Here is a 16032-nt window from a genome sequence, read left to right as displayed (position 1 = left end):
TGTAATAGTTTTGCTCTGCTGGGTGAAAAAGTGCACTTCGAACTAAGGGCTATAACTAACTTTCTTTATCTAAATGTGACAACAGACTCCACAGAAGGGATTGTGCCTCTAAATGTGTCTGCACTGAATTAAAAATTTCAAACACTGTGTTAAGATTTCCATTGTTTTCTCTCTGATGGCACTGAAGTGACCTAGAGATATTTTGACCTGACACAGGTCACTGGGATTATGTGCTTGTGTTTTCACATGTGTGTGGATGGCAGGCAAGTAACATAACTGCTTTCAACCTTGTAAGAGGTGACTGGAATTGATGGTCTCCCCAATGAGGTCTGGCCATTCTTATTGTGTGTACACTCTCCACTCATCCTTCTCTGGTCTTCTGGCAGAAACAAGGAAATAATTGCCTTCAGGGTCATTTATCTTAATGTTTTCAGGGCTCCACAAAGAGATGTGAGGATGAAGATGTTACTCAAGATCTTATAGTGACGTGGTCAAAGTTATTTGGGCCAGAACTAACTTATTTCTTCCTTCTCTAAACTACCTTCCAGAATTGAATATACTGCTGCATACATAATACTGCATTTGAATCATTTTCTGGACCCCCTGCAAGTTCCATGCTAGCAATAATAGATGGACAGCTCCTTGTGGAAACAGGATGTGTCTGTTATTCTGAATGTCCTGGGCCTTGAACAGTGATTAGTTGTCCTCTAACAGATGTAGACTATAAAAGAAAAGAAAAGACACCTCCTGAGGCGATCCTTCCTCAGTTATCCTAAGCTATATTCATTTATTTATTGTATTAAGTCAAAATATTTATGCAATGCCTCCTATGTCTCAGTTACTAAAGAAAATGATAGAGATACAGAAGATAGACGAGGTCTCTACCCTCACAAAAATGTTAATCACAGCACTTATGATCCATTTGGATAATTACAGTTTATGTATTCATCTGTTCTTACTTCAATTCTAGGAGAGCAAGGTCTGTACCTTATCTATCACTGAACCTCTAGAGCCTGTCATAATGTCTGGATTATAATAGCATTCCATTTTTAAGAAGTAAGCACAACTTATTTTAGTATCTCTTACAATAAAGAATGTTGTAAGAAAGAAAAATCTTCAGGATTTTTCGTGTTTAGGATGTTTTCAGGACTAACAGCAGCCACTCTGAAGACCTACTTATTTTTTACAACACTTAAGATTGTTCATTTTTAATGAAAATTATAGCATTCCCACTCTTTAGATGAGACCAACATTTCCACTTGAATAAATGACGTCTCCAAAATCATGACATCACTAAGCAAGAGAGCTCGCATTGGAGGGTACAACTTTCTCACTAGAAAACTATGTCACTTGCATTTCTGATAAGAGGAAAGATAAAGATAAGTCTTCTCCATTGTTTAGGACAAGGTACACAAGTTTTTAAGCTTTTAAGATCAAGACTGATATTGTTAAGGACAACTAACCCTAACCTGACATTGATAGTAAAAATATTGACTGCTTACTTAAAGGGCCTAAAATTATAAGGGTCCCAAGATGAACTTTGAAATCTAATAAAAATAGTTTTTCACAGCAAAAGAGTGCTCTTATATAGCACTAAAATATCTTATATAGCACTAAAATATCTTTCTTTAGAAATCACAAATCAAAGTGAATTAAACAAATTTTATAAGACATCTATAAAAATAAGTGTTGATATTAAATATTTCAGTCACTGAACAAATTTTACAGTATTGGCCTTTGAGGGGATCATCAGTTTTCCTAATTGTTAAGTCCACATTTATTTGACTTGATTCTGATATTTCAGTTAGTACAAAATGTTTATTTGCATAAATGAAACATTATTATTTGAAACAACTTTGAAATCTCAGGTCCATAATTTTAACAGTGTCTAATGTGGCTCTGAGAATGCCATTAGTGAACCAGTTACAACATCAAAATTTTGACAGCCCACCTACTTTTAGTTCCAAACTGGAGTCACCAGTCATGTGGCTACATCTCCACTGGCGTTAGATGGGGAAGATGCTTGGCTAGAGGTTTGTAGAAACTGATATGCAGAATAAATTGGCTTTTTGGTGCCCCGTGTGTAATGAGCACTGTCACAAATGCACCAAGATTATTACGTTAACGTCTATGGAAGCCTTTATGTACTAAGAAATGTGATATGTAATCTTCATGGATTTAATTTGATTCCTTCCAACAACACTGCAGGTTGATGGCGATCTCCTGGCAAAGTGTAGGAGTAAAAAATTCACCCAGATATTCATCCCCAAGGATTCGCATGCCTGCCTTCTGTGCCACAATGATCACACAGAACTAGATCGTTACTTGCAAAGAAACAAAAGCCAAAAGGCACTAAATGACAGGTCCAGCCTCACAGGTCTACACAGTTGACATTACTTCAGAGCTTAACAGATCCCAAGTCCGGTACAATTTTCTCTGTCCTGTGTTTGTGTCATTGAAAGAGTCATTGAGGTCTTACATTGTCCCAGTATATTTTTCTATTCTTTTTCCCACATTTGGATGGATCCAGTGAGGCTTACCTGTACTGGACTGAACAATCCCAGAGTCTACTGTTTGTCCCAGAAGATCATACTGGTTTAAGCGTGACCCATCTTCCGCTACAACCACTGAGCGCGCTGGCTCTCTGGTCCACTCGTAAACAACTTCTGCTCTTGTGTAAGCATCTAAAATGGAAGTGGAGAATTAACTGTGTATTTTGCCTCTTCAATTCTCCTAGTTTGTTGATGTGCTCGATTAGCTTCATATTTCTTGCCTCACGATTTCAGAGAGCAAGGTAGGAAAGAAAAGCTCATATTACCCGGTTTTAGAATACCAAAACATATTTTTTCTGATTCTTTCAACCATTCATTCACTCTTCCAGCACATGATTATTAGAGATCTACAAAGCAAAGTACTGTGCTGGTCTACGGTAATGAACATAGCAGAAAAGGTGCTGATTTTAAGGGTTGTACATTGTGGTGGTGGGGACAAAAGCAGATAAGCCAGTAAATGTATAATTTCAAGTAATATTAAGTGCAATGAAATCATACATAAATCTCTAAAGAGAGAATTAAGGATGAAGGGGATCACTTCAGGTAAGAAAAGGGACCCAGAGTGCCCCTGAGAAGATGACATTTATGCAAATGCATATCAAAAAAGGAGTGATCTAAGTGGAAGTCATGGAGAAGAACTTGCTTAACAGACAAACTAGCAAACTTTTTCTTTTATTGTGTGTAAAAAATCAATATGACAGCCAGGCTTGATGGTGCACACCTGTAATCCCAGAACTTGGGAGGCTGAGGCAGGATGATTGCTGTGGGCTTGAGGCCAACCTGAGCCGCACAGTGAGTTCAAGGCCAGCCTGGGCTGTATAGTGAGACCCTGTCTCAAAATTAAAAAAAAAAAAAACTAATTAATTTGAGAAAAATTAGTGTGTCTCCAGTGAAGATTATGAGAGATAAAGTGGGATTAAAGTTAATACCTGTTGTGAAACGAAGGGAAAATGCTCAAAAGTAAAGGGCAAGGGGGGTGTGGGAAAAGAGAAAAAAAAAAAGGGGAAATTATGTATGTATATATATATATACAGGATAGCTAACATAGTTGAACTACTGTCTCCTATTGCTTTACTGAAAGAAACAGTTAATGATTCCTTGACTGATCAATAGTGTATGTCTCTATTCGTTTTCCTGAGAAACCACTTTGAAGATATCAATACGTAACACAGCAACCATGTTAATTTCCTACCACTTTGTTTGTAACTCTGTACTGTTTGTATTGGTCTTTTGCTATTTTGTAAATGATTGTCTGTTTGTTAATGTGTTTCCTTCTTTTATTTTTTCTAAATAAAAAAAAATAAAGTTAATAGCCTGGGTCCATATTATGTTAAGCAGAGAGAAGTTTATGACACATAGGAAAAGTAACCAGAGAAATTTTACTGCACAACAACTTACAAAGAAATTCTAATTTTACTCCCTTTATAGTTATTATATTTTATACTTCTTCACCACCCTTATGATGATGATGGTGCATTACATTATGTAGCTCTTCTTCACAATCATTTTCATTTGCCATGTTTCTTTTAACCTAGCCATCTGCTATGCGAGAAGTTTGATCATAAATGTTTAGTATATGGAGGAGGAGATTACAGGGTGAGAGAAAAAGGGAAGAAGAAGAAAAAGAAGGAGAAGGAGTAGGAGAAGAAGGAGAAGAAAAGGAAGGGGAAAGAGAAAGTGTAGGGGGAGAGCAGGAAGGGAAGGGGAAGGAGAAGAAGAAGAAGAAGAAGAAGAAGGAGAAGAAGAAGAAGAAGAAGAAGAAGAAGAAGAAGAAGAAGAAGAAGAAGAAGAAGAAGGAGAAGGAGGAAAAGGAGGGGGAGGGGAGGGGAAGAAGAAGAAAGAGAAAGAGGAAGAGGAAGGAGGTGGAGGAAGAGAAGCAGGAGAAGGAGAAATAAAGGAAGAGGAGAAAGAGGAAAAGAAGGAAGAGGAGAGAGAGGCGGGGGAAAAAAGAGGAGGAGGAGAGGAAGAAGAGAAGAGAGAAGAGAAGGAGGAAGAAATAATTGCATAGCTTTTCTGGCTTCTGGTTCCAGGGTAGAAATGATGATACATACTCACCTCTATTTAGATATAAAGTAATGTTTAAAATTAAGGGGATATCATATTAGAGAAAGTAAATTGCTTCCAGGGTGTTTAGTGGGAAGGCATGATCGCAAAAGTTGGCCTAATTGCACAAACCAGACTTTCTGGCCAATGGCCAACTTCTCCATTAGACACAATGGGCACAGTGCCCAGGGCCCAAAATACTTTTGGAAGGCCAGGAAAATGTTTTAATTTTTTTTTAAATCAGGAGATAAAAGAAAAATAAACCAACTTGAATTACATGAATTTTCATACTGACCTAGTTATAAAATACAGTTATAATTTTGTTTTGAAGGAATGGTTCCTAAAGGTAAAAGCACATATGGCTTATAAAAGCTATAATGTGATCTTGCCTGACCCAGTTCTCACCTATACGGAGTTGTGCCAAATTTACATTAGTACAACCTAAAAGATTGTGAGATATACAATTATGGTTCTTACGTGAAAATGGGTTTGCCCAGAAATGATGCAAACCAAGACCCTCAGTCTCTGAATTAAGCTTGTTAAAGAGATCACTTTTCTCTGCCTTGACAGATACTGATAAATGCAGTCAGTGTTCTCTGGTTTTATGTGGGCAACCTGTCTTCAGGAGCATCATTTCTGGATCAATCTACAATCATAGATCTCTTTCAACAATTTTTTTCTAGAGATACTAGAGGAATTAATTGAGTGACTCACGAGACAGATGAAAGTGACAAACGGATAATTTGGAATTTGTCCTTTTTGACCTTTCCACTTTTCCTTCTTAATTGTAGTTGTCCTCAGTGACTTAAAAAAACAAAGTGTTCCAGAAATTTACATAGTAGGAAGATTGCATCTGCTAGAAGGGTAAAAGATTTGGTTTTAAAAAAAATCTCTTAGAAGATAGCAGAAAATACCAGTTTGCAAAGGACTATATTACTTAAAATTTGTAGACACTTACATTTAGTAAAAAGTTTTGCTGGTCATAAGATGTTCTTGCTTTACCTAGGAAGCCATACTGAATCACCGAATGCTAAATTTGAAAGGTGCCAAAAGTCACATAGTTTCATCATACTTTACAGATAGTAAAATACCCTTAAATGACTTAAGGGTGTGTCACCATTTAAAGCAAAACTGAGGTAACAATTTACGATGCTATTCATTCTACTTCAGTGCTGTTTGTATGGTTGTTTCTTAGGTGAAACTGTGTTTTATGCTCCTTTGCTGAGGATGGATAGTGTGTGGTCATGTAATTAGTGATGAAGCCAGTTCTAAATCTCATGTCTTTTCACAAAATAACTAAACCCCCTTCCATTATATTTCCACTGTTGTTAGCAATAGTGGCTGGGGCTCTGTCATCTCATACTTTGTCATGAGATGAGACTAAGTCACAAAGGGAAAACTGTGTCATGTTGATTCATCCCTTCGTATCACTTTGGGGTCTCATCTCTTGCAGTGTCTTAGAAACACCACTGCATACGAAAGCAAGCAGACCAGAGATCACAAACATGACATTATTATGAAGGCAGGGTTCACTTGCTATTCCTATCTCCCAGTGGAAATCTTCTAAAATGAGGAGTAAACTTGTAGGATGGAAGTTGATATTTTAACATAGAGAAGGTGATATATAGAGGGCTTGAAAATAGGTGATACTTCCTGCTGTTTCCTCAAATTCAGGTATCTAGAAAAGAATTTCTCTGAAAATTCAAAAATTTTAAGTTATGATTTCAAATAAATCATATTAACTAAGAAAAAAGTTTTAAAGACAAAACAAAGATTTTGGTTATGATTATGAAAGAACTTTGTGGTGGTGACACCAGGAGCATAAATTTAGCATTCAAAGAGCGCCTGATGACAGATACTATTGCTTCGCTTTTGTGGGCCTTTGTCTTTGTATGTGTATGACAGCCGCATGATTTCTATGGACTTGTGCCAAGCAGCTAGTTAAGAAACAAATATTTACTAAGCTCTTAATACTTCTAGCACTTGCCTAGACCTTAGTGGTAGAATCCACACCTTTTCTTAGAAGATTTTGTATTTTCCTCAAAAAACAATCTAAAGATGACAACTGTATCATGTGTATTGTCTTTGGGTTAACTGTTCCTAGGAGGAGGTCTTTATTCCTGACCAGCAGAAAGTATTATTTAGCACTGACAGTTAGAGCCTAATGGAGAATGATAAGGAAAACATCTGCTTTGCCAAATTCAATGTGTATCAACATATAGATGGGGTCATTTTGGAAGCTTTGTAAACATTTATTGCAGGATGTTCCACTCTATCTTGGGAAACCACTCTTGCTTATCCTCTTCTCATATATTCTAGCAAAATATTTACTCGCAATATGGGTCAAAGAATTTTTGCTCGCTTTTTCTTCACCTTCGGCACATGCTGATTAAGCCAGGTTAGAGACAAGACTAGAGGGTGAACAGCACTTCCACTGCTCCCGGAAGTGGCGTGGGAAACAGCTACTCTGTCTCTCAGTGAGTAGGACTAGCTAAGCCTATATTTCCATGTAAAGTCTTCTCCATTATTGCTTAATTCCCCACTGATCATATATGCTTATTTTTCTCAAGCATAAACCCTGGGAAACCATGCAAAACCTGATTACTATAATCTTCAGAAATGTAATAAATATTTTTCAAATGCATACTTGGTGTCCCCTTCGACACCAGGAAGGGACTAGTAAAATTTATCTTGGTCTCACCAAGGTTAGTTTTCAGACAAGAAAATGCTTCCACCAATAAATGAAGCTAATCATTCATGCCACAATAATTGATATAAAAAGGTGCACTGGGATGAAGGGAGGCTGATAGGGGAGCTAAGGATGCAGCTCTGTAGTCAGGCACTTGCCTGTTCTGGGAAAGGCCCTGGGTTCAATCTCCAGCACTGTGTTAAAAGAAGGAGAAGAAGGGAAAGGGAGAAAGGGAAAGGAAAAGGGACAAAAATTGTTGCTCTGTACAAATGCCTACACAGTCACCTGGAAGCCCTAGGACTTGTTATGTTTGGGAAGAAGAAGCCCTCAGACTCACTAAACTCCAACTGCAGTGTGATCCAGGCAGAGAAAAGAGCATGTGCAGAAGCACTGTGGTGGAAAAGGCTTATTTTGCTCGAATTCCAGTGTTTTTAGGTGCCAGATGATTAATTTTCCACTCAGAATCCATTTGCTTCTTCCCAAAATACCTCTAATAGTCTTCAGGTTGCAAAGAGAAAAATACCTTCTTCTCAATCTCTTTTGCTAATAGCATTGGGAGTGTGATATACATTTGATTCATAAAACATGAATAGATCCCTGTTAGGATTTTAGAACAACCTTTTTCTTTTTGATAGAAGGAGGACTCCCTTTTTTTTTCCCAAGTAGATGCAATGGCTAGAGTTTCATTAGCCATCTAGTGATGAGAAAAAACACCTAAAGGTTACAGCTAGGCTTAGGATATTTTAAGGTTTCAGTTTTGTTAAGGGTATCTTAAAACAGCAACTTTGTTAAGCTGCTTAACTATCCAGCACTTATCCAACAATCGCTTACTGTCATACATCTTATATGAAAGTATAAACCCTCTCTTTATCAACTGTCTGTATTAATGAAATAAATTCCAAATAATTATGAAAAATATGCAATCTCTGGTCTAGATTAGGGGATTTTTGAAGGTAAAGGAGAGCACTATTAATAATTATTCCAGGATATTAGGAATAAATCAGTGCTGTTTCAGGCAAAATATGATATATGATCTTCCTAACTATGAGGCTACACTACAGATGAGTATAAACTCATCTGTAGTGTAGCCTCATAGTTAGGTTTATAAGTACACAAAGATTTAGCATATTACCTCGCCTGCAAGTAAAACATACTGTGTACTACTGTTAAAGATGCAGCTGGCCTTCAGGAGAAAATATATAGTCCATCAAGTAAAATGTATATTAAAATGAGAAAGGGTGGGGGAAAGGAAGTTACCACTACAGGCCTAATTATTTGACAGTTTTTGAGATAGTTTACCCTGGAGTTTTGGGACAGAATGAGATTTATAAATAGAGAAGACTGCCTCTCCATGACTAGTGCGGGAAGAGCAGGAGGCCCTTTGCTATTTTCTTTGCTTGCTGTCTTCCTACACTACCACTATTTTTCTTCTATGAATCATATCTTCACCAAAATAGTTGCTCAGCCTGGCTGTCTAGTGAGAACAGAAAACTGCTTAGGCAGCCTGGGAGTTGACTCAGGCCTTATACGTAATGTCCTATGCGACAGATGCCCGGAATACATTATTTTCACTTGCTTCGTGCATGCACACTGGTCCGATGCAGGACAACGAGATCAGAGAACCTGGCTCTGAGGTCCATTGTTGTCATGGCTTCCCTAAGGGGCACCTGAATATTTTCAAGTAGAAGAAATCCAAAAATTTACCATAAAGGACATTTATTTAGGATATCATCAAAGGCAAAAATATGTTCACAAACTCTATGGGACCTCCCAACTGATGCAGAAATCTTTCATAAGTCCAAAGAGGAGAAAATCTTTCTAGAAACCTCCATAAAATGAAGACCTTATGCTTAAGAAACATCTACTTACTGTCTTTGGCCATCTACCAATGTTGAAATCTGGCAAACAAGTTGAATTATTCTTAAGATCAAATAATGTCAACAAAATAAGATAAACACTAATGTCCATTTATTTGCAGGGAAGGTTTTTTTTTTCTTATATTATGAAAAAATTAAACAAATTTTCCTAGCACAATACTAAGGGACTAACAATGTTATCCACGTGGTACAAACATCCATATTCCACTCATTTTTCTGTGGATACAACCTTAACAAAGATGAAATAGAATTCTTCCACTAAATAGTTTAACCTATGCTTTCTGTTCTAGTAGATAAATAATAACCCTTTCCCTGAAATAATATTAAAGAGTTAAATCAAGGATTACTATTTATAGGAAGCCTTGGCAATATATTGTATTTAAATTTTGTTGATGATTTTGTGTCTAACAGACTTCACGAACTGGAGGTCTCTTGTTCAATGTTTAGATCTCTCACAAGAATACAGAAAATATAGAAACAAGTAATAAAGAAAACCAACATTGTCAATCTTATATTCTTATGTCTGGTGGACTGAGTAACTTTGTTGAAGGTAAGAGTATGTAATGTAGCAACCATTGTAAATTCCTATCATTTTTTTTTTTGAGGTCATGTATCGTTTTTGTTGTTTTTGTTTTGTTTTGATTTTGTTTTCTTTTTTGTCAGTTTTTTAAATTTTTAAAATAAAAAAGATAAAAGGCAAAAGATAAAAAAAAAAAGAATACAAAAAATAAATTTACTCACAGCTTCCAAATTTTAGTGGGCAGGCATGGGCATCCATAGGGAAGTCCTCCAAGTGCATTGGGCATTCAGCTCTCACTGTCAGTCTTATTAATTAAGGGAAATATAGAATACAAACAAAAAGTAGAAATTAGACACTGATCATCAGGGTGGGATGCTATTAAATACAGCAAATATATTAATAAGGCAGGAGGGGTATAAGTTGCAGAGCCATGCTAAGTTGTTTATAATCAAGTGATGCAAGAGAATTATTTACAATGATAGAATTCTATCCATTTTGTGTGTTTGCTTTGAGAAAATAGGCAGCATTTTGTTTTGTCCAGTGGACAAATATTGCTAACATCTTCCAAAACAAACACCATCCACTATTTACCTCCTCACAGAAAACTTTTTGATGATTAAACTAGATTTAAGCAAGTAAATACTTCATGACGAGGGCAGGAATATGCTGACCGCCCAGATGTGGTCATGACACCATGTACACAAGCACTGAATCATCATACGAAATACCCTACATATGCAAAATAATCATGGGTCAAGGGAAAGAAAAAGGAACCAAGATGTGGTGTGTATATGTATCAATTCCCCCACAATAAATACATTTGCTATGAATCAGATATATGTATTAGTAACAAATGGAAAAAATGCAGAAAAAATACATGTATAAACACAATTTCATCTTTGTATTCAAAAGAAGTAAAGAAACTGTAGTGAGAGCAGTTCTGGCTCCTTCCCTAAACTAGCACCAAAGGCATAAAATGAAAAGTCGAAGAAGGAGGGTCCTCAAGCTTAATTAGACTTAGGCTAACAAAGTCTCCTTGAGAATTAGTATAGGATGTTATTATATTCCAACCATTTATTGCTGTTCACCAAGCCATGGCCCAGTTAAGCTAGGACTCTGTGGTGCTCCTCTTTCATGCCTAGGATATTCTGGGAATTTGAGTTCTGTTCATGTTTTTAAAAAAGAACTGTTAAGAAAGTAATCCACTGAAATATGTGTGCTCTCGGTTTGTGGAAGTGTGAGGAAATTTATATTCATTTCTTTTAAACAATATTTAGAAAGGTTCTTACTGCCCATGTTATTAAGTAGCTTAAAAACATGGTACAAGGGCTTTATTGCCAGTAAAATTAAGTGATTCTTATACCGTTTAAAAGAAACATAAAATCTATAGGTTAATGATTAAATCACATTCTTAAATCAAAGTCCTAAATAAAATAATAATACATCAACAAAAACGGTGAGAAATTTCAAAGATGGAAGATATAGGTTAATTATTAATGAAGAATTCTACTTGCATCAGAAAATTTCATTGGTAAACTATTCAGAATAAGCAAATCCCTTCACTAGAAAATCACCACTTGGGAGGAACAAACACTGGATTTAGGATAAAAGTAAAATATAAGACTTTTTTCTCTTTTCTAACCTGAGAAAAATATTTCAAATTTCAAATATATTTAGGTCATGCTTGAATTACCTGGTGAGGTCTCAATAAATGTATCTGATAATTCTCTTTTAGCTTAGATATTTTGTTTTCATATTCTTCAATTTTATTATACTTTGGACTAGTTGGGCCCAATCTCCAACGCAAATTTTGGATCGCTCTCTATCTCTCTTTATTTGGATGCTTGTGTTCAGAAAGATAGTCATGCTGGCAGCTTTTGTTCAAGCCAAAATACCACTCTATTTCCATACTAAATACAACCTACCAAATTGAGATTTTTGTCTTTATTACCTTTTCATACAAAGAGAGTAATTGGACAGTCTGAATTACGAAGTGTTGGCCAGAGTTACAAAAACAACACCCTAATAACAAGTCATCTGACAATGAAATATTGGTGCTTTCCAGAATGAAACTGGGATAATTCAAATTTTCTTATGAACTAAGAATATCTTTAAATAGCTCTTCTTGAAAATTTTTCACAATTCTTTTTTGCTGCCTGCTGCCCTCAATTAACCCAGTGTGGACTGAACACTTATTAGATGGTAGACAGTGCAGGTATCTTGAAAGGGAAGAAATGTTTATAAACGAAAAAGATACACATAGTTTTCAATGTAAGCAAAATTTAAAATATATGGCTAATAATACCATTACTGAATTCATGTACTTCTTTATATGCATATTTCCTCATGAGTCTGATTTCTTTCAAGAATTTTGTGGTCTCCCATATTTTGTGGTTTGTTTTACTTCAATTTTAGTAGAAATATTTGAGGTTATACAACTCCTGATAGCTTTTAGATACTTAACTTAGACTTTACTGGTTGATGGGAGTATATAAAGTTTATAGTGAGGAGAATAGGTTCCACATAATGAATTAGAGTGGGTTGGAAAGATATATTTTTCTATATTGTATTTGTATTTGTTAATATATGTAAATGCCTTTTCATTTTTATAGTCATTTTATTGAACATTTTAATGCTTGCATAATATGACAGTGTGTTATGATTTTTATAGTAAAATAATTTCTTATGATTGAAAAACAGCACACTCAATGTCTTACCATGGCTCATCAGCTTGATGACTGCCTACATATGGAGGAGAAATAGCGGAAAAAGATGGATGGGCGGAAATGCAGCTGTGCTTACCTCATGGTGTACAGTAAGGTGCCGTCCTCTGTGATCCGGAGCAGCTTATTGGGCATTGTCATGTTATGAGCCACAGACTTCTTTCCATTGTGAAAAAACGTATCTGGAGTCCAGATTTTACTTGCCATTAGATTGTTTAACCGGAGAACTGTCATGGGTCCTTTAAATTTTAATCTTTCATCCTTCCAACTTTGACGGAAAAAGACATCTATTGTATACTCCTAGGTAATTTTGGAAAATGGTAAAGAGTTCACTGTGATTTATTTTGTAATTCAAATATCTCACAAGCAATGCATAATTTCTCTAACTTTGGAAGTAAAATGGGAGCTAAGTGTGCTTCCAGAAGTACGTTAATGTCAGGTGAATCACTGGTTTGTGTACTTGTTTTTTTAAATCTATAATGCCAACATATTTCTTGGGTAGAAAAGTGTTTTATCCTTAGATATGTGAAAGGAGATAACAGCATTATATTCCCCTAGGGAAACATTCGAACAAGTAGACTATGTTACAATTAAAAAAACAAAACCCATGCCTGAAGGTGTTATGCATAGGAATATTTTAAATCAGATGATCCCAGCCATGAAGATAAACACAGTGTTTTGGAGAATCTCCCAGGGTCTCTGAAAAACTCCCCGCACAACCAAGGCAAACACGGGTCTCTATAGTATGAAACTCCCATCGTTTAGACAAAGTAAACATTTTTTTCAAGATAAGGTATGTAGACTTCCAATTCTAAATAATGAAAATTATTAATTTGAGGAATCCATTTTCACTGCTAATTTGGATTCCCCCATCCCCAAAAAGAGAAAAAATGTACAGTATATGGGAACGTGTGAGTGTGCTTGTGATTGTATATGTATAGAAGTCATACGAGAAATGTGTGAAGTTCACGATTGTTGACAGCCAAGGAATCTATTTATTTGAATAAACAGATGATTCCTTATGGCAATACCCAGAGACAGACAGCTGCTAATCTGAAAACAAGCAATATGACTTACCAGCTCCTAAAACTGAAAAGGGTAATATTCATCTTCATTGCAGTGATTGCTACTTTGGCACTAAATTTGGAAATCAGTGGTTTGAAATAAAAATTACCACATGGTCCATTAGTCTTAGCATGCTTGAAACTCGAAGGACTAACTTGAAAACATCATGCTACATTTTCCTAATCCTCTTAAGTCCCGCTGCATCTGGAAACATCCTTTTTTAAATCTTTAGGACACATAAAATAAACAACGTCTGCTTTCAGGCATTTTACACACAGATTTAACTACCTGTCTCTTTCCTAGGATTTAAGCAAGACTGATAAAGAGTCAAGGAAGATTTACCTTTGTGTCATGTGTTTGACATTTTTGAGACTTTGTTGAGCAAGTCAAGCATAACATTAGCTGATGGTTTATAGTCTAATTACTGACTGAGAAACAAGAAAGTTTGACATGAAGCCATCCAGTTGATATAAGCAAGACAAGTTACCTTCCTTGTTGGTCAGTGTGTTTTTGTTTTTGGAAGTGTCACATGAAAGCCATTGTGAGATAGGATGGGAATTCACTTACCAGCAAACATTTGTTAAGTGTCTATTAAATACAGCAGTGAAAGAAACTATATAGCTTTAATATTGTCAGAAAAACTCATAGAGGAATAAGATGAGGGTAGAATGGTATTTTCCATGCAGAGAGAAATGGAGAAAGAGGCTGAATTATATCAGAAAGTCCCACAGTGTGCTAGGAATTGTCAGGGCAACAAGGTGAATGGATCTAAAATGCATTGTGCATGTTCTGCTCCCCTGGACAATAGGCTTATAAGCATTTGATATACGATAATATTTATATTACTTACACCCTAGCTGCATGCGTTCTATTTCCTATCCAACTGAACTTCCTTAGATCTGTTGACAGGGGATGGTCATTTGTGAAATCAAGATTCCACAAATGTCCAAGCTGTCTATATTCATATGAATCTAAAATTTTGGTTCCCTTGTTTGTTTGCTCCAAGAGATTTTTTTGAAAACCAAATAAATATTAAAAATTAATTTAAATAGATTTGTTATCAAATCTTTAATGAAATATATCCCAAGGGCCACGAATCTCCCCCCAAAAAATGTCTGTCAAACTTGCCAGAGTCGTACTATTTACATGCTTATCAGTTTTGCAGCTTGCCTTGTTTACCTGTGCTAGACAGACAATGAAATAGCCAGATGAGTTTCAGACATCCTGCCTGGATATTTCTGGCTGACTGACTCCAAATAACTTTCCACACCTTCCTTAGACCCAAGCTTCATAATCTATAAAGTGGGGATAACTTACTTGGCTAGTGTAGGAAGTGAGTTAATGACTACGAGTAACTGTAAGGATTTCTAGAATATAGGAAGTCTTAGCACATATCACAAATGATTGTTAGTTTCTTATCTCAGTGTTTTCCCAACACAAATTTTTATTAGATTTCTAGGTGGCTGGGATTGAAAAAGTGCTATTTCTTTGGAAGTCTGATAGAGCAGAAAACCTGAAGGGAGTGAGAAGGCAATCATGATCAAGGCAAGCAAAGGCAGAATAAAACAGAGGAAACTCTGTGGAAAAGGACGGAATAAATAAGATCCGCTGAATACCGTGTTCAAATTCCAGCCCCCACCACACAAGTGCTGTCTTTCTGAGTTCTATTCCACAGAGCAGGTCTCTGAAGAAAGTGAGCCGCTTTCAGAGGATCTGGGACAGAACATGCACCGTGTTCTTAAATAAATACTGTGTTAAAACGTTATCATTTGCAGCATTTGTTGCCATCTGTGTGTGCTTTCTCTTAACACATTTTAAGCACTGCGGAAAACAAGGCCATATGATTGTGCTGCCTGGATATTTCTGTCAGAACCTAGTGCCCTGGGAATGTGCCGTTTGATGGCCAATTAATGGTTTTTAAAATAAAGTTAAGGAGCTGCCCTAAATTTGTTTTCTATTCCAGATGAAGTCAAATGCCTTGGGAGTGGTGGAGCTTATAGGAATGAGTGGCCTAGGTTCTGCCACTACAGTTAGGTAGTGGGTCAGTTTCCCTCTCTGGAAAATGTAGATAAGAATAACACGTATCTACAAGGTTTGCAGTGAGAATTTAATGAAATGTCATTGATAAAGCTTCCCATGATACCCAACACAGGTAGGCATTAAATAATGCTATTTTTATTAGTTCTTGCTTTAAAAAGAACACAGTATTTCCCATTTTGAAAAAGACTTGTCATTCCTGCTTTCTAGGTGTGATTGCCTCTAACTAATATTTCTTCTTTTTAAGTCTAATTCCCCTATTATATTGTTTAAGAGATTAATCTTGTAAACAAAATGATTAGATACCATTTCTAAGAGCCACATTGCAAATCATTTGGAGCATGATGACTAATTTGATTCTTTGATAAAACAATCAAACTCTGCCTGATTCAGAAGTTTCAGGCAATAGAAAAAAATCCTTACTTAGATAGTCTGTTATTACCGTGTGATAGTTGATCAGAGTTTATATATAAAAATAATTCAGGATAAAGACAGAGTTAATGGTGTATCAAAACTTCCTGTTTTG

At 36.0% G+C, this 16032-nt stretch overlaps 1 protein-coding gene across 1 annotated transcript in view; it reads right to left on the bottom strand.

Annotated features, from left to right (window-relative positions):
* Window positions 1-16032, bottom strand: part of Gabra1 (gamma-aminobutyric acid (GABA) A receptor, alpha 1) — a 53326-nt gene that overhangs the window by 16436 nt on the left and 20858 nt on the right. The window contains exons 5-7 of the mRNA XM_005376276.1: window positions 12484-12704; window positions 9903-9985; window positions 2541-2684 (exon numbers count right to left, since the gene is read on the bottom strand). Coding sequence (XP_005376333.1) covers window positions 2541-2684; window positions 9903-9985; window positions 12484-12704 — 448 coding nt within the window. The remainder of the gene's footprint in view (window positions 1-2540; window positions 2685-9902; window positions 9986-12483; window positions 12705-16032) is intronic.

Source organism: Chinchilla lanigera, unplaced genomic scaffold (genome assembly GCF_000276665.1).
Source record: "Chinchilla lanigera isolate Chin_1 unplaced genomic scaffold, ChiLan1.0 scaffold00007, whole genome shotgun sequence".
NCBI lineage: Eukaryota > Metazoa > Chordata > Mammalia > Rodentia > Chinchillidae > Chinchilla > Chinchilla lanigera.
Note: the sequence above shows the minus strand (reverse complement) of the source record. Positions and strands in the feature narration are given on the sequence as shown.